Here is a 27,885-nt window from a genome sequence, read left to right as displayed (position 1 = left end):
CCACTGCACTCAAGCCTGAGTGACAGAGTGAGACTCTATCTCAGAAAATAGATAAATAAAAATAAAATAAAATAAAATAAAAGCATGTCACTTATTGCTGTGGAGAGTTCCTTCCCTCAGTCTGAGTGAGAGCCTGCTTCTGTGATGTAGAACAGTATCTTCTATTTCTGTCTCCCCAAAGTCAATCACGGTGTCTGGCATATAGTAGGTTTTCATGTCATGCTTGCTGAGTGAATTGAAATTGAATGAGCTCTTTTCTAAAGATATGTAAGGGCTAAGTGCTTCAGTACCGTTGCCCTTTTTTCCATTTAGGGTTCTTAAAATGACGAAACTATTACAAACATTTCTTTGCTAGTGGTAAAAGTGGAAAGTAATATGACTTAGCTTTTTATGAACTTATGTAGCACTTTCTCCCATGATAATAATCACCAGTTATCAAAAGTAATTTCTTATAGGGCTGGGGGCAGTGGCTCTCTCCTGTAATCCCAGTGCTTTGGGAGGCTGAGGTGGGAGGATTGCTTGAGCCCAGAAGTTTGAGACCAACCTGGGCAGTATAGCAAGACCCTGTCTCTACAAAATAAAATAAAAAATTAGCTAGATGTGGTGGCTCATGCCTGTCATCCCAGCTACTTGGGAAGGTGAGGCAGGAGGATAGCTTGAGCCCAGAAAGTCATGGCTGCAGTGAGTTGTCATCGCACCACTGCACTCCAGCCTGGGCAACAGAGGAAGACGTGTCTAAAAGAAATTAATTACTTTAATTCAACGTTTTGGGTGACATATTACCCTTGCCTGACTTTTAATGTATATCTAAAATATAGAATATGTACTCCTACTGGGGATTTAGTTCAAGGTCACTTAACAGAAAATATTGAATGACACTAAGAACTCCAAGGTGATTTTATTCAGCAAATTTGATTCATTCCACCCAATGGCGAATACAAAGCATTATGTAACTTCATAATTCAAGATCCACAGTTTTCCCACAAAATAAATTGACCCTTGTCATCACAAAAGCCCATATTAGACATATTCACATAGACTGTTCATACTTACCTTCTTTTCCAAAGATTATGTGAGGTGAAGAAAAACCTTTTTTTGTCAATAGAGGATAGTAGTGGAGCCATACCAACATGTCACATTGTCACCTGGGGCAGCAAAGAAACCACCAAAGATACGAAAACATCTTGATGCTTTTGTCATGACCTATGAGATAAGGAATCAGTCTGCCTGCGGTAATAAGCTTCTATAGAGAGTGTTGAACAAGTGGGTCACAGATGACACAGATTGGAGCAAGACCAAGTTTTATCAGGGCTCACTGTGCTTCAGGCAGGGCTGGCTACTTCTGATGTGTAGGTCAAGGAGACTTTCCTATCATGAGTCTATTGTGAAATGATTCCTATCTTATTGTTAGAAATCCATAGATATGAAATTTCTCTGTGCCTTTTATTGACTATGATAGAGAATTCCTGTGTCTTCCATGGTTTAGAACATATAAGAACTTTGGCGTTTTGTTTGTGTTTTCTCATCTTGGTTGAGAAGAAGGTTATAAGTCTATCAAGGTCAGGATCCATTGCTCTTTCTTGGTCAACTTTTGGAAATGTTGGTTGAAACTAATTCTAACTGTATTAAATCTGCAGAAAAAATCCTTAAGATCTCATCAACAATCTTTTGTGTAAACTAGACTTTGCTCTTTAGTTAATTCGAGCCTTAAATGTGAGGATCTTCTTGTATCCGCTGTCAAGCCATTAGTGCATAGCTGAGGTTACACATTCAAAGAAGATGGGCTTCCCAATAACATGAGCGATATCTAATAAATTGCTCAGTCTTAATTCCAACTGTGCATTTTGCAATAAAGTTAGTTAGCACAGAGTAGTGAATCTCAGAGCAGCATCAGTACTATCTGCAAGTGTGTTAGACATGCAGACTCCTGAGCCGCATCCCAGACCTGCTGGATCAGAAACCTAGAGGGGTGAGGTTCATGGCCAGGTGTGGTGGCTCACACCTATAATCCTAGCACTTTGGGAGGCCAAGGCAGGTGGATCACCTGAGATCAAGAGTTCGAGACCAGCCTGGCCAATATGGTGAAACCCCATCTCTACTAAAAATACAAGAAACAACAACAAAAAAAAAACTAGTTGGGCATGGTGGTGCATGCCTATAGTACCAGCTACTTGGGAAGCTGTGGTGGAAGGATCATTTGAACCAGGGAAGCAGAGATTGCAGTGAGCTGAGATCGAGCCACCCCACCACTACACTCCAGCATGGGTGACAGACCAAGACTGTCTCCAAAAGAAAAAAAAAAAAAAAAAGAAACCTAGGGGATGAGGTTCGGGAGATTTTGATGCAAAACAAACGTAGGGCATCTTGAAATGATTATAGATGATTATAGATGTTTTCTTCTTTTAGACCAGTTAACGTGTATTTTTCAAATTGTTGGCTGGTGATGACCTCAGGAATTTAAAAATGCTAACTGAGCCCAAGAGAATTCATTATCCTGTATTTACCTTTGGTAATCTGCCCTACTGCAAGCTTTTCATTAAGCATTCATTAAGGGAAATAGGACTTTTGAGAACTAAATCTGCCTTCAAGTACATTTGTGTATAGTAAGGAACTTAGTGTATTCTAGCTACATCCTGTTAGTGATGGATTTTAGTTTTTAATATCTTCTAGAAAAAAAATTATAATTAGAAATAATATAATTGTAAATGACCATATTTTAGTATTTAAAATTTTATGTATTAATAGCATTATATAGTTGGAATAAAACATATGTTTTAAAACATAAAACAGTCTCAGCAGCTCAATAGCATTATATAGATTGGACGTCTTGAGAAAATTTTAAAACATTCTTTGAACTGTACGTTTTTCTCTGAAAAATGAAATGAAATTCCACATCAAGTGAAAACTAAATTAAATGGCATGTGAGAGTATTTTGTAAACAGTAATTATTACAAAAGTGTTAGTACTTGCCAAGCAATGCTTGATATGTATTTCTTCAATTCTGATCTTAGTTGATTTCACACCTAAAATTGAAAGCTTATAGATTTTAGAACTTTAATTACAGGTTTTATAATCTGTGAGTAAATGAAATATTGGATGGGAAAATTAATATCTAGCATCATGCAGACCTGCTTTACAGTAGCACTAGACTATTCCAAAATATTAAATAAAATTAATACATTTTCCTTACAAAACTTTAACTTAATTTTTTAAGAATATAAATCAATACCTCTAAGGACAGCAGATTACTGATGGTAGTAGAGTATCTAGATCTAAAACATTCTTTCTTGGGTTATGTGATCATCATTGAACTTCAAGCATCTGGTTGTTCATATAGTTTTAAAAAGTTATTTTTGTTAATTCTCAAGACAAGGTTCCTATGGTTGGCAGAGAATCAGGTCATAAAACACGAGACCAGTTGGTTTATTAGCAGAAAACTCTGAAAATTTATCTCTTTGAAGAATGGGCTAAATCTTAGAATTATGAATGATGTTCCTAGAAATCCCTGAAAATGCTGCCCATTAAGTTCTTTATTAGAACTTTTGTCTACTAGATTGCTGGACTTTCCTTAGCAACAGTTGAGAAGAGAGTATTGCTATCCTCAGCTAGTTGGTTGCCTAGAAGTCTCCCCCATTAAATGAAGAGCAAAGTTACTAAAGCAGAATGTGACCGGGTGGTTCAGTATGAGGTGCAGTTTAATAAATTAAACATAGATGAATAATTGGTATAGTTGTTAGTATCAATACTGTGCACACAAATTCTCAGCTAATATTTATGAGTAAATATTGTAGAGAGAACATTTTGTAAAAAGTTACAATGGTAGTTAACCCTTACTTGGGACTTACTATGGGTCAAACACGTGCTAAGTGCTTTTCATATATTAACTCACTGAATCCTCATAGCAACCCTTTGAGCAAGTTAAGCTGGCAAATAGGGGTTCCAGAAGTTGACGTCAACTATGATCTGAGCCATGCAAAAGGAAATGGGATGTCTTTATGTTCTTTTCTACAAAATTCAGTGATCAACAGACATTTATATATCATCTAACTTTGGCCAAGCACTGGACAGACACATAGAGAAGAATTAGGTATGTTCCCTGACTTTGAATAATGAAGCCATCTGTAACGCACTATGGCAAATGCATATGAGCCATGCTTAGGGTTCTAATGGGGGCAGAGCAGAAAACGCCTTATGGTGTCTCCTGTGTGGACCCCTCCCAATCTCCCTCATTCCATGGTCAAGCCAAAACAGTGTCAAGGATGAATAGAAGCTGGTGTGGTGAGTGGGTGATATGGTTAACTTGTCCTTCAGAAAGAGAGGGCAGCATTTGGAGAGGTGCAAATTGTACACTATGCTTTGCAACCTCCTTAACTCTTTGGGAGTACTAACTAAATTACAATGTCATAGACCCCATTCCAGATCCTCAGAATCAGAATCGCCAGGGGAGAGGCTTTGGAGACTGTGACTAACAGGGGCCCCAGGTGATTCTTATCAGGGGGGCTTGGGCAACACTGGACAAGTGGAATACAGTTTGTCCATGAACATTGTTGGAATGAGTTTTGGAGATAATGGTGAAGAATGAGATTAGGTAGTATGAAGGTCACTTTATGTCATACCTGTCTTTTTGATTGTTTGGTTTTCTGTTTGTATCCTACTTTATGCTGCTACGTCTCAGTCATTAATAGGTACATTGAATTGAGCATTTACTTGGACAACTTTAAATTGAAAACTTTGGACCTAAGCCCAATGTACAAGATTCCCACCCTTGACTTATCTATGACCTGAGAAACACTCAAACAGGAGAGTGGGGAAGAGGATGAGCATTGTTTATTTATAGCATGTTCCTTGACTCTTAATCATGTTTCATTTTATTTGTTAGAAGACTGAGTAGCTACTAAGTGATACAGCTAATATTTGACCCTGGGTTTCCAGAGCAGAAGAAATGTGATTTGTCAAAAAGTGGTGAGCAAAGTGCTCGTTCCTTCAGTTAAAAATGGTGAACTGCAAAATGCAGCTTTGGAGTCAAAGTCCATAGTAACCTTTGTTACCATATGAAGATGTGTGCCGGCCGTTCCCTTGATTTCTTTTAAGGAAAACCAATTATCAATATTTTATGTGCATTTATCTCTATTTTAAAATCTTGCTTTTATATGTGCATGTGTATATACATTTTTGTTTATAAAACAAAACCATGTGTTTGCCAACACTCTGATACAAAATAAGTCATTGGGTAGAATTTTGCTGTAGGACTAATGGTTTGTGACCACTGTGTTAAGTCATCTCTGAAGTCTAATCCTTAAGATATAATGATTTGTGATGATGCTTGATAAGGTATGACTTACTGATTTGCTTTCCTATCATATCTTAAAGAAATTTTCCTGAATATTTATGTGGAGCACTATTAATAACTGAGGCTTCTCCAAGTACTAACATACTTTTTTTTTTTTTTGAGACAGAATCATGCTCTGTCACCCAGGCTGGAGTGCAGTGGCACGATCTCGACTCACTGCAAGCTCCGCTTCCTGGGTTCACACCATTCTCCTGCCTCAGCCTCCTGAATGGCTGGGACTACAGGCGCCTGCCACCACGCCCGGCTAATTTTTTGTATTTTTTGTTTGTTTGTTTGTTTGTTTTTTGAGACGGAGTCTTGCTCTGTCGCCCAGGCTGGAGTGCAGTGGCCGGATCTCAGCTCACTGCAAGCTCCACCTCCCGGGTTTACGCCATTCTCCTGCCTCAGCCTCCCGAGTAGCTGGGACTACAGGCGCCCGCCACCCCACCCGGCTAGTTTTTTTGTATATTTTTTAGGAGAGACGGTGTTTCACCGCGTTAGCCAGGATGGTCTCGATCTCCTGACCTCGTGATCCACCTGCCTTGGCCTCCCAAAGTACTGGGATTACAGGCATGAGCCACTGCGCCTGGCCACTAACATACTTTTAACTTCGCTGGAAATGACAGAGAAAGACTGAAAGGCTCTTTCCTGATTACCGTGGGCACAGTGCTACCCTCCCCTGAGCCTTCTTGTCAAGTCCTCTCTTAATTTCTACTTTTAATTTTCTACCGTAAGATTCTGTTTTCTTCTCTTTTAAATCTGATATTTTCAAACATGGAAAATGTTATTTCTTTTTATTCATTTTACAAACGCATCCACTGAAATAAAACAATTTGAAAGATCTTTATAAACAGATTTTATCTTTAGCTCTCTGTAGAACAAATACCTGTTTCTATGGGAAAAGCTTTCTATGTGTAACATTATTGACTGAGGGAGAAAGGGTTGTAAGGAGAAAATTTTGTTTTAAAAATTTTGAATTGACAAATAAAAATTGTATGTATTTTTGGTGAATAATGTGATGTTTTGATATGTGGATGTATTGTGGAATGGCTAACTCAAGGTAATTAACATGTGTATTACCTCACATAGTTTTTATTGTGGTGAGAACACTTCAAGTCTACTCTCTTAACAATTTTCAAGTATGCAATATTAACTGTAGTCACCATAATATACAATAGATCTCTTGAACTTATTACTCCTTTGTAGTTGGAATTTTGCATTCCATAATAGTCTGTTTGCTGCATTTGGGGATGTGGATCTATTTAGGAACATGGATCTATCCACTTCCATGTATAATTTCAGCCCCGTGTGAAGCCACACACAATCAGTATCTTTTTACTAACATGTTTAGTGTCATTAGTGGATCTTGAAACTAATTCAATGCATCCTAACTGGTATTAATATGAGAGAGAGAAGAAAGAAGATCCCTGTGTGCATTGCAGGTGGTAAGGGTAAGAAATATTTCATAGAACTTTTGTTTCAGATGTGTGTGTGTGAGTGTGTGTGTGTAAATTCTACTTTGCATCATAGAATGTATCTCTCACTGGGATGGTAGTTAACACATTTCAGAAGCCTCTGAGCTAGGATGACTAAATAGATCCTTGGTCATTCCTGCCCAGTATAAAAGAGTTAAATTTTAATCTAGAAATTTGAAAGGATTTTCATCATATATTAATTACCTCCAAGCCTAGGCTTTTCTCGTCAGTCCCTTCAAAGTACTTCTCTGTCTAGCTTAAATCTGTCCTCTGGCCCAAGGGTCACTTTTCAGGAGAATGACAGTGCTGAAGATAGAGTTCTTACAAAATGGTGAGCTGCCCAGCCTTGGAGAGTAGGAGAGAGACTTGCAGGCTCTAGGAGGGGGCTGTGGAGGGCAGTGAGCCAGCCCTAATTCTATCTTCACCAAAATTCCTTGAAAATGGAAAGAAGGAATAAAGGGGAAAGGCAATATGAGAGTAAATAGAGAATCTCATGTACATTTAAAGATATTAAAAAGGCACATAGAGAAGGAGACCTAGAAATACTTTGGCAACGAAATGTTTTTCAGTCATTATGGGCTTGTTTCTTAGGAACTGAGTGACTTGGAGAAAGATGTGGTTCTTGTCTGGGTTGTGGAATAAAAAGCCAATTGTTTCTGTGAACCAGTAAGTATGTTTGCTATCGTGAGGTTATTAGTCAGACACACCACAAATTAGCAGAAGTTAACACCTCCTGTATTTATTTCATATTTGTTTAGACTCTCAATAAATTGTATTTCAAAATTTAAAAAGGGAAGTGAGATATAGATTGTTGTATGAGATTGTGGACACTAGAGGGATAAACATTCTTATGTCTTAGTAAGAATATAATGGCAAGTGAATGCTCCCTTTTAAGGTTTCCAGAAGGAAATCAACTTGTGCTGATTTCAATCTTTTAAAAAAAATCACATTTGTCACAATGGTAACCTAATGAGCATTATGTGAAACTAATGAAAAGCACTTCGTATTTATGTTCAGTATTTTCTGTTATCTATTGATTCACTTATAAAGCACTATCTTATGTTCTTATTCTGGGGGAGAGTTCTAGATATGTTATGAACTACATTAATAACTCAAGCTGTCATTATGAGCAATAGGTTAAAAGAACTAAGCCACTTTTGTATGCTTGGTGAAGTAAAAACCAGCTTTTCAAATATGCTTCAGAGGCAGGCTTTTAAAAAATTATATCGAAGAGATAGTGTTATTTTGGCCAGTCAATCTTCATTGATTTAGTTCTCTATAAATAAATATTTTAGAGGCCAAACTCCAAAGGACTAAGAGCTGATAGGGATAGAACTTTTTTTTTTTTTTTCTTGTTGCTATCATTAGTATAAAACTGATGAGACTGACATGAATATTTTCTCTCATGATAAGACGTGCTATCTATTGTGGGTCCAATATCTAGGCACAACTACATATACTCAGAGGCTGTTGTTCTTCCCATCGTCTGCCTGGAATCCCAGCTATTCGGGAGGCTGAGGCACGAGAGTTGCTTGAACCCCTTTCTTTCCTTTTTTTGTTTTGATTAACAAACTCACATTCCAGGTAGGTCTGCATTTCTTGGAAAATAAGGAAACCTTAGAAATAAGGAAAATAAGGGAATATGCATCAGTTCGATTTTGTTTTGTTGCAAAGCACCCCAAAACTTAATGACATAACATTTATTGACTCATAATTTGGTGGGTGGGCAAGTCGGACTGAGCTCAGATCAGCTTATCTCTATTCTAATTTGTCTCATCTGGGCACACTCACTTGTTAGTGGTCAGTTGGCAGTCAGTGGTGTCATTTATGTATTTATGGAGGTTATGGTGGCAAATGGGGCAACTGAGGCATGTGGTGTGGGCCACAGTGGTTCCTAGAACAGTGACAGAGAATAAGCTCCAATGAACAAGCACTTTTCAAGCCTCTACTTGCTGTCTTGTTTGCTAGTGTTACATTAGCTGAAGCAAGGCACATGGCCAAGCCCAGATTCCACAGGTAGAGAAAGACTCTACCTCTTGATTGGCAGAAAGTTATGCATGCAAAGACAGGAAGAATTTGTGGGCATTTTTGTAGTCTACATAGAATGGGTTTTATTGATGTCCTATGATCTATCAGACTTTCTGCTAGGTGACTTATGTGTTACGCGTTTAGTCCTCAAAACAATTTCCTGAGATGCCTGGCATTATGCCATTGCAAAGATGATAAAATTGATGATCAGAGAAGTTAAGAGACTTGCACAAATTAAGCCCAAATTGTTTGCTTCAAGTTACAGAATGGCCTTTTAGGTGCTGTCTCTCAGATGCTTAGCCCATGAGGCAAAAAATGTACGCTCTATTTGGTAAAAATGGAGTTCTAAAGACTGCTTTTACTTTCTCCCTTACCTGTTGAACCATTGGGTCATATATTTATTTGGTATAGAAAAAATATTAAAATTTCACTGTCTTTGAGACTTTTCAGAAGCTCATGGAAGTGAGTTTTTTGTTTGCTTGCCAGGTCAGCTACACAGCCTGGATCTCACCACAGTTTGGACATGGCTGAGGCTCTCCAATGGGCCAGATATCACTGGCGACGGCTGATTGGAGGTGCAACCAGGGATGATGATTCGAGGCCATATAACTATTCTTCATTGCTTGCCTGTGGGTGCAAGTCCTCACAGTCCCCTAAACTGGCAGGAAGGCACCGGATTGTTGTTCCCCACCTCCAACCCTTCAAGGATGAGTATGAGAAGTTCTCTGGAGCCTATGTGAACAATCGAATACGAACAACAAAGTACACGCTTCTGAATTTTGTGCCAAGAAATTTATTTGAACAATTTCACAGGTATTGTTTTATTTTTGAAGAAAACCTTAGAATATCATTCTAGTTGATGCATAACATTTTTTTCATTTCCATAACTCTGTATGTTACTTAAACCTAAGACATGTGACATCATCCTTGACAATTTTGGTACAAGTCTGTATGATGACTCCTTCCATTCATGTCACACTTTCCAATTGGTACGGTGTTTTCTCTTTACCAGAAAAAATATTGTAATTCACATATTATGGATTAGGAAATGAATTGACTGTGGTTTAGCCAATGTTATGCCAGTGTCAAGTAGCAGACCAGGGGTTGCCTCCAGGGGTCTTCTTACTCTTGCTTTACTGTTCTTTCCATGAAACCATGCTACATTTTAATTTCAGATTTTTCTTACTGATAATAGGAGGAAATAGAGCTCTGAAGCCAGTGCAGATGTCAGATGTTATTAGGTGAAACAGTGACCTAATTCAGCTTAATTCACTCTCCTGTGAGTTTAGGCACTGAAGGAAATGGAAGTGCGAGTGCCACTCCTCACCTTGCGGAGTTTGCCATTGTGCTAGGCAAACACTATATGTATATAAAAAGCAAAAAGACTTAGTGAGTGCAATGAATGTTATAAAGGGCTGTCAAGTAGAGTGAAAGCCTCGAAAAGAGAAATAATAATACTAACTGGAGCAATAGAAGGGGAAGTGACATTTGACTCAATAATGGAGGGTGGGTGAGATATTCAAGGCAGAGATGTGGGCAAAGCATATTTCAGATGGAGGAAGTAGTATAAATAATGGCATAAAGGCAGTAGCATAAAAGGCTTGCTTGAAGCCTGGGAAGTAGTGTTCTCTGACTTACATGTAGCATCTATGCTGGGGAACAACAGGAAGTAAAGTCAGAAAGATAAATGTGACCCAGCAAAGAGGTCTTGCTATCAGGATAAAGAGTTGAGAGCCAAGGCTGCAGGCACAATTAACATGCTTACGTCAGATTTCACTACAGAAGCAGTGTGGTGGGTAGATGAAAGGGCTTAGAGATGATGGATGATGGCAGAGAAAACATTTAGGAAGACATTGTATATATCCCAGTGAATTATAATGGAGACCTGACCTTGGAACAATGTGGGAATGAAAAGAAGGGTGATCTCTTACAGATACTATGGATTAAGACATTCAGTGAAAGGAATAAAAAGATGAGGTGAACATGTTGAGCTGTGATCACCAGAAGGATTAACAGAAAAATGAAAAGTGTAAAAAGAACCTTGGCTGGAAGAGTATTTTGTTTTTGTAAAGGTATTCAAGATGCCAGTGCAAGTAAAGAGATTCTCCATATTCTTTAGTCATTCTGCATACATTCATTTTCATTATTCATTCTGTATATGTGCCATATGCATTTATTAAAGAGTGGTTATGTTTAAAAGACAGATGTGAATTTGTTGAATTAATGGCTGTATAGCCCTATGTGTGTTTCATTCTTTTATGGAGTTTGGAATCTAGTGTACCCAATGGAATAAAAACCTGAAACAGAGTTCAAGGTTAGAGCTATAGGTTTAGATATGGTCCATCTGGAAAGAGTTGAAGCCACAGAGTAGAAGAAAGGGTTAAGAAAGAAATTTTCAGAGTAAAATGATTTGGAGGTGACAAAAAAGAAGTATATATAGGTTACTCTTTTGAGAAGTTTCATGGTCGATGGAAAAATATGTGATAAAAATTTAGCGTCAGGATTGAGATTTTGTTTTTCCTTTAAGGAAAAGAGTGTCTTGAACTTACCATATGGCCCAAAATTAGGAACCCATGGAGAAGTATTTGAATATATAAAACAGAAGAATGGAAGAAGTTCCTGAAGAAAGTGGTTCTGAATAGCATGAAGGAAGAAATAGAAGAGTTAGTCACAAGGAGAAAAGAAATAGGCTTTTCTACTCAATTTTGAGGCTTGTTTAAATCTAATGTTTGGATGTACAAAAGGCTAGAGGGTTGATCTTTGTTTTGTTAATTATTTTTTTCACCACATTAACTCTGAATGTCTTCTAATTTTTTCTGAACTTTTATAAAGAAAATAGTACTTTCTATTGTGCTTTTTTCTATATGTTTTTCTATCGTGCTCAAAACCATCCCACTCAAATATTTACTATTTTATATTTAATAAATAATATCTCACATTATTTATTTATGTATTTATTACTCCACCCAGGCTGGAGTGCAGTGGTATGATCTTGGCTCACTGCAACCTCCGACTTCTGGGTTTAAGTGATCCTCGTGCCTCAGCCTCCTGAGTAGCTGGGACCACAGGCATGCACCACTACACCCAGCTAATTTTTGTATTTTTTGTAGAGACAGGGTTTTACCATGTTGCCCAGGCTAGTCTCGAACTCCTGACCTCAAGTGATCTGCCCGCCTCGGCCTCCCAACATACTAAGATTACAGCCGTAAGCCACCGCACCCAGCCCTGATATCTCACATTTATTAAAGTATGACACAAGCCAGATGTCTAGCAGGGTAATAAATAGTTCATTAAGATTCATTGTATTTTGCTAGTTCTATATTCTGTAACATACAAAATCTACTAATAGAAACTTATTGAAAAACAGTATAGTACTTTGCCTCTTACTTCAATCCTTGAAGTAACTTCTTAACACCTTCTTTTGTGTGTTTGGATTGCAGAGCTGCCAATTTATATTTCCTGTTCCTAGTTGTCCTGAACTGGGTACCTTTGGTAGAAGCCTTCCAAAAGGAAATCACCATGTTGCCTCTGGTGGTGGTCCTTACAATTATCGCAATTAAAGATGGCCTGGAAGATTATCGGAAATACAAAATTGATAAACAGATCAATAATTTAATAACTAAAGTTTATAGTAGGTAAGTGTAATGGGAGCTTTGCTAAGGACTATGTGTGTATCATTGAGAAATATGCAGAATGTTACTTTTTTCTCCTTAGGCGTGACCAGGACCCTTTTGTGTTGTTGTTGTTGCTATTATTTTCAACTAACATTTCATAAAGTCCTATGGTGAATTTAATTCAAGTGTCAGAGGAAAACAAAAATGTATAAGCCATTGTCAACTCAGGAGCCGACAAAGCGAAAGCTTCTGTAACTCATGTATAAGTGGAATTAAAAGAATTAAACTTCAGGGCCGGGCATGGTGACTCATACCTGTAATCCCAGTACTTTGGGAGGCCAAGGCGGGTGGATCGCCTGAGGTCAGGAGTTCGAGACCAACCTGACCAACATGGTGAAACCCTGTCTCTACTAAATATACAAAAATTAGCCGGATGTGGTGGCAGGTGCCTGTAATCCCAGCTACTCAGGGGGCTGAGGCAGGAGAATTGCTTGAACCTGGGAGGTGGAGGTTGCAGTGAGCAGAGATCGCGCCACTGCACTCCAGCCACAGCATCCATCCTGGGTGACAGAGTAAAACTCTGTCTCAAAAAAAAAAAAAAAAAAAAAAAAAAAAAAAAAAAAAAAAAAGGAGGAGAATATTCTTTTTTGGTGTGCATGAAACTAGAGCATCCCATCACAGCAACAACAGAAAGCATTCATAGGAGGTCTTTTTAGTGGCATATTTGCTGTATTGGAGACTTGTATTTTCAATATTTATGAAATAGAGAGTCTATGTAGCCAAGAATAAACTCAGTGAAGGTGAGTTTTAAACTGTAGTATATATTATTTGCAGCTCCTGGGTTTTTATTCTTAGATGTAAGTTAATACTTAGTAAACAGTATAGACAAATATAACTTATCTTCAACCTTATGTGATCCAAAGAGGAAAATGTTAGAAAAGCCTTCTCTGAAGAAGTGATATTTAATCTGAAAGCTGCAGAATTTGTATTTTGTTCATTATTAGAATTATTTAGTGACTTTCATAATGTTTGTTTTTATGATCTATCAAGAAAACAAGGAAAATAAGTTTGTTTATCATTTGTAAGATGATTTGAGATTTCTTGGATAATGAGAAATTAGTTCTGTTTTTTTCTCTTGTACTCATGTCCTGTCTAAAGGGAACCAGAAAAACCTATGTGTTGTATTTTAAAATGAAATAATGGTATAAGTCCATTGTTTTCATGTATAGCCATAGAGCATTTGACTAAAACAGTTCTATTAATAATTTAGTAACATTTGAATGCTTATTATATACCAGGGATAGAGAACTAAAATATCAGTGCAGTCTCTAATCTCACAAAATAGCTATAAGAAACAATATTTTACAATGATTATATGATGAACAAAGTCCAGAATTTGACCAATTTTAAGATTACCCAGCGAATGCCAAAGTTAGTAAATGGAAAGAATGCTTATTATATATATTTTTGAATACAAATGCAAATATGTAAATAATTTCAGGTCAAGTGCAGTGGCTCACACCTGTAATCCCAGCACTTTGGGATGCTGAGGTGGGTGGATTGCATGAGCTCAGGAGTTTGAAAGCAGCCTGGGCAACATGGCGAAACCCTGTCTCTACCAAGAAACAACAACAAAAAATTAGCCAGGCATGGTGGTGTGTGCCTGTAGTCCCAGATATTGGGAGGCTGAGGTGGGAGGATCGCCTGAGCCCAGGCGACGGAGTTTGCAGTGAGCCAAGATTGGACCACTACACTCCAATCCGGGCAACAGAGAGAGACCCTGTCTCAAATGAATGAAATTAATTGCAATTTGGAGTTGATAGTGTGTGTTTATTTGCTTTTCTAGGTTGTTCTACAACATTTAATCTGATTCTCTCACTTAGCTGTGTAACCTTGCATAATTTACAAAAAGCAGCTAAACACCCAGTTTCCTTTATTATGAATGTAATAATAAAACTTACTTCATAGCACCTAGTCTTTTCCAAGTGCTGAGTAAAAGCCATTATGATTATTATTATAGGTTAATTTAATGACTATTTGCTAGAGTTTATGTTTGTCACATCAAGTCATTTCATCAACATTTGAGAACTCCTTAAAACACTGCACAATTTTTAAAATATTAAAATTACCCAGTGGAAGACCTGGTATAACTTTTTTCTCAGGTGTCCTTTTAGACATAGTCCAGATTTATTTTAATTGATTTTCATATAAACTTAAAGATGAAATGCAGTATTATAGTCAGTTATTTAATATCCATTCTAAAATGTTCCTTTGTGTTTGTGTTTCATAATAGGCTCAGGTAATTTTATGCATTTTTATGTATGTATAATATAATTTGCTTTTGTTTGGTATTGTAGAAGAAATAATGCTTACATTTTTCCCCAAGATTATTTCTGGAGAAATTATTATAAGGTTATAAAGAAATAAAGATGGGATATAAAACCATGCCTTGTTGATTTGAATATGCTAATGTAAACTCCTATGAAATACAAAGAAATCAACTTACAAACAAATTATTTCTTCACAAATTTAGGGTGAAATTATGGGGGCTATTTAGCAAGTTTTTGGAAGAAGCATATTAACATTTCTAAGTGATAATTTGGTTCTTATTTGTAATAAGTCGTGTTTCACAAGGTGCTTAATTTTCTATAGAAAAGTATCATTTGGAATAACAAACACTAGTCTAGAAATTAATCATTTAAACTCTATTATACCCCCAATTAAGTTAGAATAAGCTATTGTAAAAAACCTGACTTTCTTAAGATTGCCTTTAAAATAGGAGCCACTTGTAAGGTTTTAAAATCTGTTTTAACATAATGGAACTGTCTTGAAAAGAAGACTGTTAATCATTCAACAAATTTGAGTGCCTGCTATGTGGTAAGCACTGAGACACTCAGAGGATTTAAACTAAAAATAGATCCAATGTCTGCCATCAACGAATGTACATTATTTTCTGACCTTTAAAAATCACCATGTTGTTGATGTTAGAAGTTTCAAAATATTAGCTAATATTAACATTTTAGGATTATCTTGTAAATCCATAGAATTTCTTGATTTGTGAAATGAGACCTTCAGTAGCCATCTGAGATAATAAACCTTATGTAAGACATTTTACGAAACAAAAATTTTAAATTCTTCAAATGTTCTTGAAAATATGTAATTAAACCACATTTTATTTGGTGGTTATCAGAAGTGACTGTAACTGGCAGTAAACTCTAGTATTTGAGAGGATAGACTCTGTATATACCTGCCTTGTTTCAATTTACAGGCCTATTTAGGAGCTGTGTAACATTGAACAAGTTACTTAACTTGTCAAGGCCAATTTTTTCTAATTTGTAAAAGTGGGGCTATTGTGTTTTCATGATACCAACCACAACATTGATTCAAAAATTAAATGAGTTGATATATATATATTTAAAGCATCTAATAAATCTTAGCTGATGTTGTGCCCAATGGTAATTCATTATTTGCTTATTATAAATAATTTAGTGTTTTATTGAAAACATACTAAAAATACCAAAAAGAAAAATTAATTCATAATCCTACCCTTTCTCTCTTTAAATATAAAGTGAAGTAGGCGTCCACATTCCCCACCCTTCATTATTACCTCTCCCTCTCTTCCCTTACCAGCTCCCATTCTAGTGGAATCACTGTTAATCGTTCAGTGTGTATTAGTACCAACTTTTCCCAATGCTTTTGTAGCAGAGCTGTTTGCTACTGAACTTACAAAGAAACAAAATAGGCCTAGAAGCTTTCCTAAAGGAGGGATTGTGGGTGCTGTGTCCTGCTCATTGAGAGTCACACACAAGCACAAACCACCGAGGAGAAGCAAGAAGTTCTAGTTGTGCATTTAGGCTCTGGGGAAAGAAGAAAGTCCTCTTACTAGTTTTAATTATATATCAGGAAAGGAAATGTAGCCTTATATTTGCACCTCCCAACGTTGTAAATGTTCCAGGCTAGTTAAATGTGGCTGTGAGCATTGTCGTTTAACCTGTGGTTGCTTTCCCACTGGGCTCTCTGAAGCCTTCTTTATTCCTCCACTCGGACTAATGTGCTGTCCCACCTTTCTTTGCCTGATTCATTCTTGAACATCCTTTAAGACTCAGTTCAAGTGTCACTTCCTCCAGGACCCAGTGCCCTGCCTGTTTGCTCCCATAGTAGCCTGTGGACAGCTCCCTTTTAGGAAATTGCTGTTTGTGTCTCTGTTTCAAAATTTGACCATAACCTGTCTAGAGTGGGGACCCTATCTTAATCATTTTTGTATCCTTAGCACCTAACATGGTAATTGGCGTGTTAATATCAGTATGTGTTTCTAAATCTCAGCTAGCCAGAGACTGGGAAAGTTAGCTAGTGTTTTGTTTTGTTTAAATCTTGGTACATGCTACAAATGGGGAAAAATGAAGTGAATTCAAATGTAAAAGTGACTTCATTTGAGTTTTGTTCTCATATAGAGAAAGAAACTTGTTCCTTAGAGCAATGTTACTTCTTATATTTGAAAGAAAATAAAATTCCTAACCCAAATGTCAAAGTCTATCTCTCTTTGGGCCTTCACAAGTTCTTAGCAAATTTCCTCCTGGCTTTCTTAGATAGAAAGTAGAGAGCAGTAAGCATGAATTATGTACCTCAAATTATACTATCTATGTCTTTACCTACTTTCTTCTGACCTTAGATGAATAAGGAATTCCCTTTCTTGTAAATAGTAATCCTTTCGTCTCTATTTTTCATCTCATTCCTATTGCTTCTCTGTAGGTTCAACCAACATCTCCCCTCCCTCCTTTTTCTTCCACCATGCCTTCTGCATTGGCTTCTCCCCTGCTTCCTATGTTCATGCCCAGTTCCTTCGTCTTTACTGTCCTTTGACTTACCTTCCGTTGCAGTGGCTACTTTCACCCCTTATTCCTTTCATAGGGAACCTTCAGGAAATATTCTACTTTGGTAACTTCATTTTTGTTTTGTTTTGCTTTGTTTTTTGAGACAGAGTCTTGCTCTCTCTCAAAAACAGGTTGGAGTGCAGTGGTGTGATCTCGGCTCACTGCAACCTCCGACTTCTGGGCTCAAGTGATCCTCATGCCTCAGCCTCCCGAGTAGCTGGGACTACAGGCATGCACCACCACACCCAGCTAATTTTTTGTATTTTAGTAGAGACGGGGTTTCACCATGTTGGCCAGGATGGTCTCCATCTCCTGACCTCATGATCCACCCACCTCGGCCTCCCAAAGTGCTGGAATTACTGGCATGAGCCACCGTGCCCAGCCTCGGTAACTTCTAATTACTCCCTGATTCATAGAGATTACACTTTCTTCTTCACTCTTCCAATCAACAATTTCACATTATCATCTTTCTCCAAGACCACCAGACCTAACAGCCAAATACTGTAGGCAGTTGGGTCTTCATCATACAGGACTCCTCTGTGAGACTTTCAACTATTGTGACTCCCTCTTATAAATTTCCTTCTTCCTTGATTTCTGTAACACTGCTTATCTCAGGTCTTTTTTCACCTTACTATCACTTTGAAGACTCCCTAAGAAAGTTTATCCTTACCTGGAATCAACTGCCATCTATGTACCTAGGACTTCCAAATCTATATCTTTACTCATAATCTCCAGATCAGGACCCTCAAACTGCTGAGCAGATACTTCAAATAAAAACTTTTCAAACTGAAGTTATCTCACCTGTGATACAACCAGTTGCTTCTAAAATTTGAGACCTATGACAGCACCATCCATCACCTCATAGTACACGTTAGGAACCATAGTGTCATCCTGGATAATTCCTTTACCTGTAGTAAGTCCAAAAGCTTGTTTCCAGTACCTAATATGTCTTGATTTCATCTTTTATCTATCTGTGTTGCTATTTCCTTAATTCTGACCATCTTCATTCCTCCCCTGAATTATTTCAATAACTTACCGTTGGTCTCTTGGCCATACTTCTAAATAACCTGCCATCCAATAATTCACTCATTACTTTGTCTCAGGAGTCGGCAGACAGAAGTATGGTCACATCCTTCTTTGTCTGAACCTTTGGTTGCTCTCCATTTCCTATGGAATGAAATTCCTACTCCTAGATGTGGCATGGAGGACCAAACCATCAAAATAATACCCCTGCCTACCTTTTTTATCTTTGCTCTGTTACCTCCCTCTATCTAAGAATGAACTGATATGCACAGACACTAGGGAAAAGTTTGGTAAATACAGAATAAACTGTTGATTTGCCTTTCTCCATGGGCCAGTAAACCCTTTAGATTATCAAAGATTTCCTTTGTTGATTTTAGCCTTGTGCTTTTGGTATGTCCTGAAAATGTACTTCTTAGGTAGCCTTCTAAGCTAAATATTTCTTGAAAGAGCTGATATAATTCTGTATGGCAGAAGTTGTAAAAGTATTTGTGTAAGTTGTGATTGCTATTTAATCTGATGAAATAAAGTAAGTGTATTTTATATTTGTCACAAATATTACTTTTTTATGGATATTTGGGAGACAGTGGAGGAATAAGACAGACCTTGTTAATTTTTGTTGGTGGCATCATATGTGAAATGCTACCTGACTAGCTAACATGATGCATGATATTCTTTTTTTTTTTTTTTTTTTTGAGACGGAGTCTCGCTCTGTCACCCAGGCTGGAGTGCAGTGGCGAGATCTCAGCTCACTGCAAGCTCTGCCTCCCGGGTTTATGCCATTCTCCTGCCTCAGCCTCCCAAGTAGCTGGGACTACAGGCGCCCGCCACCTCACCCAGCTAGTTTTTTGTACTTTTTTTTTACTAGAGACGGGGTTTCACCGGGTTAGCCAGGATGGTCTCGATCTCCTGACCACGTGATCCGCCCGTCTCGGCCTCTCAAAGTGCTGGGATTATAGGCTTGAGCCACCATGATATTCTACTATACAAATGTCCTCATTTTACCCTAGGGAAAATGACATTCTCCTATACAAATGCCCTCATTCTACCCTAAGGAAAAGGCATCGTGGAGCATAATGGTAACGCATCCTATCTGCCTGATGGGAAGTGCTGAGAGCAGATGATGTGTCTTGTGCACCTTCAGATCCTTGGTACCTGACCACAGAGCAGCATGAAGAAATTGCTTTGTATCTGAATGAGCCCATCAAATGTTGATTGTAATTTTATTCCAGAATTAGACTCAAACAGCACAATGGTTCAAAATCCCACAGGAAGAAAGGGCTGAGAAATATGTTTTAGTGGCTCAGTAACTAAATTTTCAGGTGAAGCAATTGTGGAATTTAGGGGTTGCCAGTTCTGTGGCTTCCCTTTTAGCATTTTGTTTGTTTGTGTTTGTTTGTTTGAGACAGCTCTGTCGCCCAAGCTGGAGTGCAGTGGTGTGATCTAGGCTCACTGGAGCCTCCACCTCCTGGGTTCAAGAGATTCTCCCATCTCAGCCTCCCAAGTAGCTGGGATTGCAAGTGAGTGCCACCGTGCCCAGCTAATTTTTTGTATTTTTAGTAGAGACGGGGTTTCACCATGTTGGCCAGGCTGGTCTGGAACTCCTGACCTCAGGTGATCCACCCACCTCGGCCTCCCAAAGTCCTGGGATTACAGGCATGAGTCAACTTGCCTGACCCCTTTGAGCATTTAATAGTTTAAAATTTACCCTAATACTTAATATATACTTTAAATTGTACGCAAAAAAACTTAAAAACATTGTATGTATTTTTGGCTTGATATTCTTTTCTAAAAAATCTTTTTTTAATTATAGGAAAGAGAAAAAATACATTGACCGATGCTGGAAAGACGTTACTGTTGGGGACTTTATTCGCCTCTCCTGTAACGAGGTCATCCCTGCAGACATGGTACTACTCTTTTCCACTGATCCAGATGGAATCTGTCACATTGAGACTTCTGGTCTTGATGGAGAGAGCAATTTAAAACAGAGGCAGGTGGTTCGCGGATATGCAGAACAAGTAAGTCATATGTTCTCAGTTAGTGGCTTATTAACATTTTTTTTTTTCAGAAGATGACTGAGCTCATTTTCATATTACAGATTAAGAGATTTTTAATTTATTTTCACCAGGATGAATTAGAATCCCAGAAGGTTTCATTCATTTCCAGATATGCGTGGAAGTGTTCTCTTTTCTAGATAAGAGGATAAAATGACTTCAGAGCTGATACACTTTAGTGGAGCACTCATATTTTTTAGAATGGAATTAAAGGAACCTAACAGAATTATTTTTCTTAAACTTACACTTTATATCTTATTTTTAGTTGATCATTATTTCTAAAATCTGTAATTACTTATATACCAAAGCTTAAAACTTTTTTTCATGCTACGTAGCTTTTAGACCCTTCTCAGTATCGTGCAGAGGGAAACAGAAACCTTGAAGTTATATTGACATGGATTTAAATGAATCACAGCTCTGCTGTTAATTACCGTGAGACTTTGAACAAGTCATTTAAACACTTTATGCCTCCTTTTTTTTAATCTTAAAATGAAAATGATGGTATCCATAGCATTGTTGTAGGATTCAAATGAAATAATATACATGAAAACATCATATATAGTGTCTAAATGTCAGTTTCCCTCCCCTTTCTCTGGAAGCACTTGAGATGAAGTATTTTACAATTTAATGATTTGTTGTTTTTGTTGTTGTTGTTGTTATTTTGAGACAGAGTTTTGCTCTGTAGCCCAGGCTGGAGTGCAGTGGTACAATCTCTGTTCACTGCAACCTCCGCCTCCTGGGTGCAAACAATTCTCTTGCCTCAGCCTCCCGAGTAGCTGAGACTACAGGCGCATGCCACCACACCTGGCTAATTTCTTGTATCTTTAGTAGAGACGGAGTTTCACCGTGTTAGCCAGGATGGTCTCGATCTCCTCACCTTGTGATCCACGTGCCTCGACCTCCCAAAGTGCTGGGATTACAGGCATGAGCCACTGAGCTCGGTCTATTTTTTTTTTTTAAACCCAAACTACTGTTAAGTCAGGGTTACTCTGTCTTACACTTATAAACCAAAAAAAAAAAAAGTGTTTTAGCCTACCAATACCTTTATCTTTGGTAAATTTCATCTTGTCATATTGGGTCCACCTCTCTACCTATGGATTTCATTTAGATCCTTTGTGATTGATATGCCTCTTAGACTACTGTCATTGTCATTTCTGTAAGTAGTCTCCTACCAAAGACATCGGTAAAAATCCTGCACAACTTAACATTCTGTTGTACCACTACATACCCACTTTGAGTATTAATCAGCAATTAATATTTGCCATTAAAAGTAATGGCAAAAAGCACAATTCTTTTGCACTGGTCTAATACTAATCAGCACACTGTGGGTTCGTTAAGGGTGAATCTGGTGACCTCGATATTAATCCTACTATAAACACTTTCTTGTTTTGAGAACTTTGGCAAATTACTGATCCTCTTTGTATCTCTCTTTCCTCATCTGTTAATTAGGCTCAATTATTATAGTACCTACTTCATGGAGTTGTGAAGAAGAAATTAGCTAATATATTTAAAGTGCACAACAGATTTTAGTGTGTCAAAAGAACTCCATAGATATTACTCATTAGAAAATAAATCATATTATCATAGAATTCACATTTTCTTGTTTTCTATTACATACTTATTAATTATGATATATATCAATATAAATGGCATTTATCTTACTGGTCAAAGGGATATGAAAATAAAAGTAATGAAATAAGGTTGATGTGGCTTGCTTTAGGGGAATCCATACCTTAAAGGAGCTGTGCCTACAAAGGCACTTTGCTTATTTGTTCATTGTTTTCATAAAGAATTCTGAAATTATCTGTCTGATCCATTAGAAGATATTATAGATATTGATGTCTAGTTTATTTTTATGTTTTTTATTTATAAAATTTGGCTGAGATCAAATGCATATATTCTCAGAGTGTTCACATATACATTTTACATTTAATCTCAAAAACCACTTATGTGATTAAAGACCAACAACAAAAGTATTTCCAGTTTTTCAGTGCTTTATCAATAAAAAGCTGCTTATGAGTAGAAGCTCTCTTCTGGAGAGTCCTGCGTGGATTTCAGTAAATGACTCAGTCATTCCCATCACCTGCAGATGTTTATTAATGCTCCAGGACCATTCTAATCCCAAATATAGATCACATAATTATGCCTCTACTTTTCTTCCTTTGGGAAATTCATGATATGAACTTCATTGCAAAAAAGCCTTAGCATTATTTTAAGAACTGGTGAAAGTGATAGAACACTTCAGTATTAAGGGTTTAACCTTGAATTCTTATTTTGTGATTCAAAAAACATTTTTAGGACTCTGAAGTTGATCCGGAGAAGTTTTCCACTAGGATAGAATGTGAAAACCCAAACAATGACCTCAGCAGATTCCGAGGCTTCCTGTGAGTAATATATGACGAGAACGTTTGTGGGTGTAAGTGGAATTGTGTGTTGCAATCGTACTTAATTTGATAAAGTGTTTCTGTACTTATACCCTTGTTAAATCACTAAAGGTCATAACTTTAGCCACCTACTAAAATAGTTTGGCTTATTTTAATTAATAAATATTTACACACACACATAATAATATTCATTCTGGAGGTATGTTGTGGCATCCATATCCCCTTTGCGAAGGCAGCTAGAATTTGGAGTCCTTACCTAATTTCAGGCATCAGCCCATAAGTGCACTATGGCCTTGAGCCAAGTTATCTACCTGCTTTGATCCTCAGTTTCCAGATTTTTATCTACAGTTATAAAACTTTCAGGAAAAAAAGACAATTAGACCTACTTCACAGTGTGAGAATAGCAAAGTTCCCAAATCATTTTTTGAAATGAGAATTATCCTGATACTGTTACCTTGATCCCAAAAGGGTATAAAGACATTTCATGGAAGACCAATATCCTACGTGAGCATAGATGCAAAACTTCCACACAAAATTATAGCAAATCAAATCCAACTATGTATGAAAATGATAATACATTATGACCCAGTGGGACTTATTCCCCAAAAAGTAGGATTGGTTTGACATTAGAAAATAATACAATGTCATTCACCATTCTAGTACTATATTAACAAACTATATTAAACGAATCAAAAGGGAAAAAACAGGTGGTCATCTTATAGATGTAGAAAAAGCATGTTACAAAATCTAACTTCCATTCCTGCAAACTAGAAGTAGAAGTGAACTTAATCTGATAAAAGGCATCCATGAAAAACCTAGAGCCAGCAGCATATTTAATCATGAAATACTTCTCCCCTGAGATCAGGAACAAGACACTTACACCAGAAGGTCTAGCTAGTGTAGTCAGGCAAGAAAAAGAAATGAAAGATATCAAACAAGAAAAAAGTAAAACTATCTTTTATTCACAGATGGTATAATGTTCTTTGTAGAAAATCTGATGAAATCTCCAAAAATCCTACTAGAAATAATGAGTTTAGGAATGTTGTAGAAAACAAGATCCAGATACAAAAATCAATATATTTTAATATGCTAATAATGAGCAGACATTGAAATTTTAAAAAATACAATTTATTATAGCATCAGAAAAATGGAATGCTTAAGTATAAGTCTGACAAAAATGTGAGCTACCTGTACACTGGACCACTAAACACTAGTGAAAAAAAATTAAAGAGCTAATTAAATGGATATCAGTTTTCCCCCAGATTTATCTATAGTCAGTGAAATCTCAATTAAAATATCAGCAAGGTCTTTAAGAAATTGACAAGCTTATTTTAAAATTTAAGTGGAGATGCAAAATAACTAAAGCAATTTTGAAAAAACAAGAAAAAAGCTAGAAGGCTAAAACCACATGATTGGAAGACTTATCAGAAAGGTATAATAATCAAGCCAGCGTCATTTTGGCATAAAGATAGACCAACAGATCAATGGAAGAGATTGTAGAGTCTAGAAATAGACTGACACATTTATGGACAACTGGTTTTTAACAAAGGTGCAAAGACAAATAGATGGAGAAAGGTTATCTTTTCAACAAACAGTACTGCAACAATGGGGTATTTATATTTTCAAACGTGAACTCCAGTCCATACCTCTCACCATTTACAAAAATTAACTGAATGTGAATCCTAGACTTAAATGTACATCTACAGTTATAAAAACTTTCAGAAAAAAAAAAAAAAAAACCATGGTGGAAATCTTTTTACTTTGTATTATGCAAAGATTTCTTAGATACAACACCAAAATTACAATCCATTAAAGACAAAAATAAATAAAAGAACTCATCAAAATTTTAAATTTTGCTCCTCAAATGATACTGTTTTCACAATGAAAAGACAAGTCACAGACAGGAAGAAAATATTTGCAATCCATATATTTGATATAGGACTTCTATTCAGAATATATAAAGGCATCTCAAAACTCAGTAATAAAACAAACAACTTTAAAAACCGTCAAAAGACTTTGAACTGATGTATTTGACATATGAATGGCAAATAATTTTGTGAAAAGATGCAGGTTAAACCACAGAGCTTTACTTGCTAAAATTAAAAAGATCAAGTGTACCAAGTGTTGGCAAGGATATAGAGGAACTTGAACACTCATATGCTGCTGGTGGGAATGTAAAATAGGCAACCACTTTGGAAAACAATTTGGAAATTTCGGAAAAAGCTAAGCATATGCCCATTATATAGCATGGCCATCCCACTCCTAGACAGTTACCCAAGAAAAATGAAAATAGTTTTCCATTCTGTGACCTGTATACAATGTTCATAGCAGTTTTATTTGTAATAGCCAAACACTGGCAGAAACCCAAATGTTCATCAACAGGTAAATGGATAAACAACTCAACAAAGTTGGTTAAAATTCTAGGAAAAGTAACAGTAAGATGGAAGGAAATGTAGAATATAATAGTAGCATGTTTTAATTTTTTTGTTTTTATACGTTCAATGGTACATGTGCAGATTTTTTACGTGGACATGTGCAATGGTGAAGTTTGGGCTTCTAGTGTACCCATCTCCCAAATGGTGAACATTGTTTCTAGTAGGTAATTTTTCAACCCTCATGCTCCTCCCACCCTTCTTTCTTTTGGCGCCCCCAGTGTCTATTATTTCCCTCCATATGTCCATATATACCCATTTTTTAGCTCTCACTTACAAATGAGAACATGCAGTATTGATTTTCTGGTTTTGAGTTAGTTCACTTAGGGCAATGAACTTTAGCTCCATCCATGTTGCTGCAAAAGACATGATTTCATTGTTTTTTATAGCTAAATAGTAGTCCATGGGGTGTGTGTGTGTGTGTGTGTGTGTGTGTATCACATTGTCTTTAATCATCCATTGATGGACACTTAGGTTGATTTCATGACTTCACTGTTGTGAATAGCATGACAAGAAACATAAGTGTGGTTGTGTTCTTGATACAACATTTTCTTTTCCTTTGGGTAGATACTCAGTAGTGGGATTGCTGGGACAAATGGTAGTTCTATTTTTAGTTCTTTGAGAGGTCTTCATACTGTTATCACAGGGGTTATACTAATTTACATACACACCAACAGTGTATAAGCATTCCTTTTTCTCTGCATCCTTGCCAACATCTGTTATTTTTTGACTTTTTAGTAATAGTCATTCTGACTGGTGTGAGATGGTATCTGATTGTGGTTTTAGTTGGCATATCTCTGATGATTCGTGATGCTGACCTTTTTTTTTAATGCTTGTTGGCCTCTTGTGTGTCTTCTTTTGAGAAATGTCTGTTGATGTCCTTTGTCTACTTTTTAATGAGGTTATTTGGTTCCTTTGTAGTTGTTAATTGGTTTGAGTTCCTTGTAGATTCTGAATATTAGTTCTTTGTTAGATGTGTAGTTTGCAAATCTTTTCTCCCATTCTGTAGGTTGTCTTTTTACTCTCTTGATTGTTTCTTTTGCTATTTAGAAGGTGTTTGTTTTAATTAAATATGATTTGTCTATTTTTGTTTTGTTGCATTTGCTTTTGAAGTCTTAATCATAAATTCTTTGCTTAGGCCAATGTCCAAAGGGTTTTTTCTGGGTTTTCTTCTAAGATTTTCATAGTTTCAGGTCTTACATTTGAGTCTTTAATCCATCTTGAGTTAATTTTTGTAGGTGGTGAGAGGTAGGGATTTCGTTTATTCTTCTACATATGTCTAGCCAATTTTCCCAGTGCCATTTATTGAATAGGGTGTCCTTTCCCCATTGCTTATTTTTGTCAACTTTGTCAAAGATCAGTTGGTTGTAGACATGTGGCTTCAATTCTGGGTGCTCTATTCTTTTCCACTGATCTATGTGTCTATGTTTTTGTAGCAGTACCATGCTGTTTTGGTTACTGTAGCCTTGTAGTGTAGTTTGAAGTCAGGTCATGTGGTACCTCCAGCTTTTTTTTTTTTTTTTTTTTCCCATTCTGGATTGTTTTGGCTATTTGTATTTATTTTGGTTCCGTATGATTGTAGAATTTTTTTTCTAATTCTGTGAAAAATGACGTTGGTATTTTATAGGAATTACATTGAATCTGTAGATTTCTTTGAGCAGTATGGACATTTTTAACATATTGATTCTTCCAATCCATGAGCATGGGATGTTTTTTCATTTATTTGTGTCATCTGCAGCTTCTTTAATCAGTGTTTTGTCCTTCTCTGTGTAGAGATCTTTCACCTCCTTGGTTAAATGTATTTCTGAGTATTTTATTTTGTGTGTGTGTGGTTACTATAAATGAGATTGAGTTCTTGATTTGGTTCTCAGCTTGAACGTTATTGGTATATAGAAATGCTACTGATTTTTGTGTATTGATTTTGTGTTTTGAAACTTTATTAAAGTTGCTTATCAAGTATAGGAGTCTTTTGGAGGAATCTTTAGGGTTTTCTAGGTATAAGAACATGTCATCAGTGAACAAAGATAATTTGACTTCCTCTTTTCCAATTTGAATGCCTTTTGTTTTTTTTCCTCTTGCCTGATTGCTCTGGTTGTGACTCCCAGTACTGTGTTGAATAGGAGTGGTGAGAGTAGGCCTCTTTGTCTTGTTCCAGTTATTAGGAGGAATGCTTTCAACTTTCCCCCTTTCATTATGATATTGGCTGTGAATTTGTCATACATGACTCTTGTTATTTTGAGGTATGTTCCTTTGACACCTAGTTTGTTGAGGATTTTTTATCAGAAAGGATATTGGTTTTTATTGAGTGATTTTCCTACATCTATTGAAATGATTATATAGGTCTTTGTTGTTGTTGTTGTTGTTCTTTTGTTTGTTTGTTTGTTTTTGTTTTGAGACAGAGTCTCATTCTATTGCCCAGGCTAGAGTGCAGTGGTGTGATCTCGGTTCACTGCAACCTCCGCCTCCTGGTTCAAGCAACTCTTGTACCTCAGCCTCCTGAGTAGCTGGGATTATAGGCACCTGACACCATGCCTGGGTAATTTTTGTATTTTTAGTAGAGACAAGGTTTTGCCATATTGACCAGGCTGGTCTCTAACTCCTGGCCTCAGGTGATCTGCCTGCCTTGGCCTCCTGAAGTGCTGGTGTTACAGGCATGAGTCACTGCGCCCAGCCTAGTT

The 27,885-nt window shown here is 36.9% G+C and overlaps 1 protein-coding gene across 3 annotated transcripts in view; it reads left to right on the top strand.

The window, feature by feature from the left end:
* The window catches only part of ATP10D (ATPase phospholipid transporting 10D (putative)), a 110,108-nt gene that overhangs the window by 16,787 nt on the left and 65,436 nt on the right, over nt 1-27,885 (top strand). For 2 of the 3 annotated variants that reach the window (XM_073012422.1, XM_073012423.1), the window contains 5 exons: nt 9,319-9,645; nt 12,273-12,467; nt 19,747-19,857; nt 20,151-20,355; nt 22,690-22,775. In XM_073012422.1, coding sequence (XP_072868523.1) covers nt 9,356-9,645; nt 12,273-12,467; nt 19,747-19,857; nt 20,151-20,355; nt 22,690-22,775 — 887 coding nt within the window. In that variant the 5' untranslated portion in view covers nt 9,319-9,355. The remainder of the gene's footprint in view (nt 1-9,318; nt 9,646-12,272; nt 12,468-19,746; nt 19,858-20,150; nt 20,356-22,689; nt 22,776-27,885) is intronic. The other variant, XM_008017477.3, reaches the window with a different exon arrangement.

This window comes from Chlorocebus sabaeus, chromosome 27 (assembly GCF_047675955.1).
Source record: "Chlorocebus sabaeus isolate Y175 chromosome 27, mChlSab1.0.hap1, whole genome shotgun sequence".
NCBI classification, from domain to species: Eukaryota; Metazoa; Chordata; class Mammalia; order Primates; family Cercopithecidae; genus Chlorocebus; species Chlorocebus sabaeus.
Note: the sequence above shows the minus strand (reverse complement) of the source record. Positions and strands in the feature narration are given on the sequence as shown.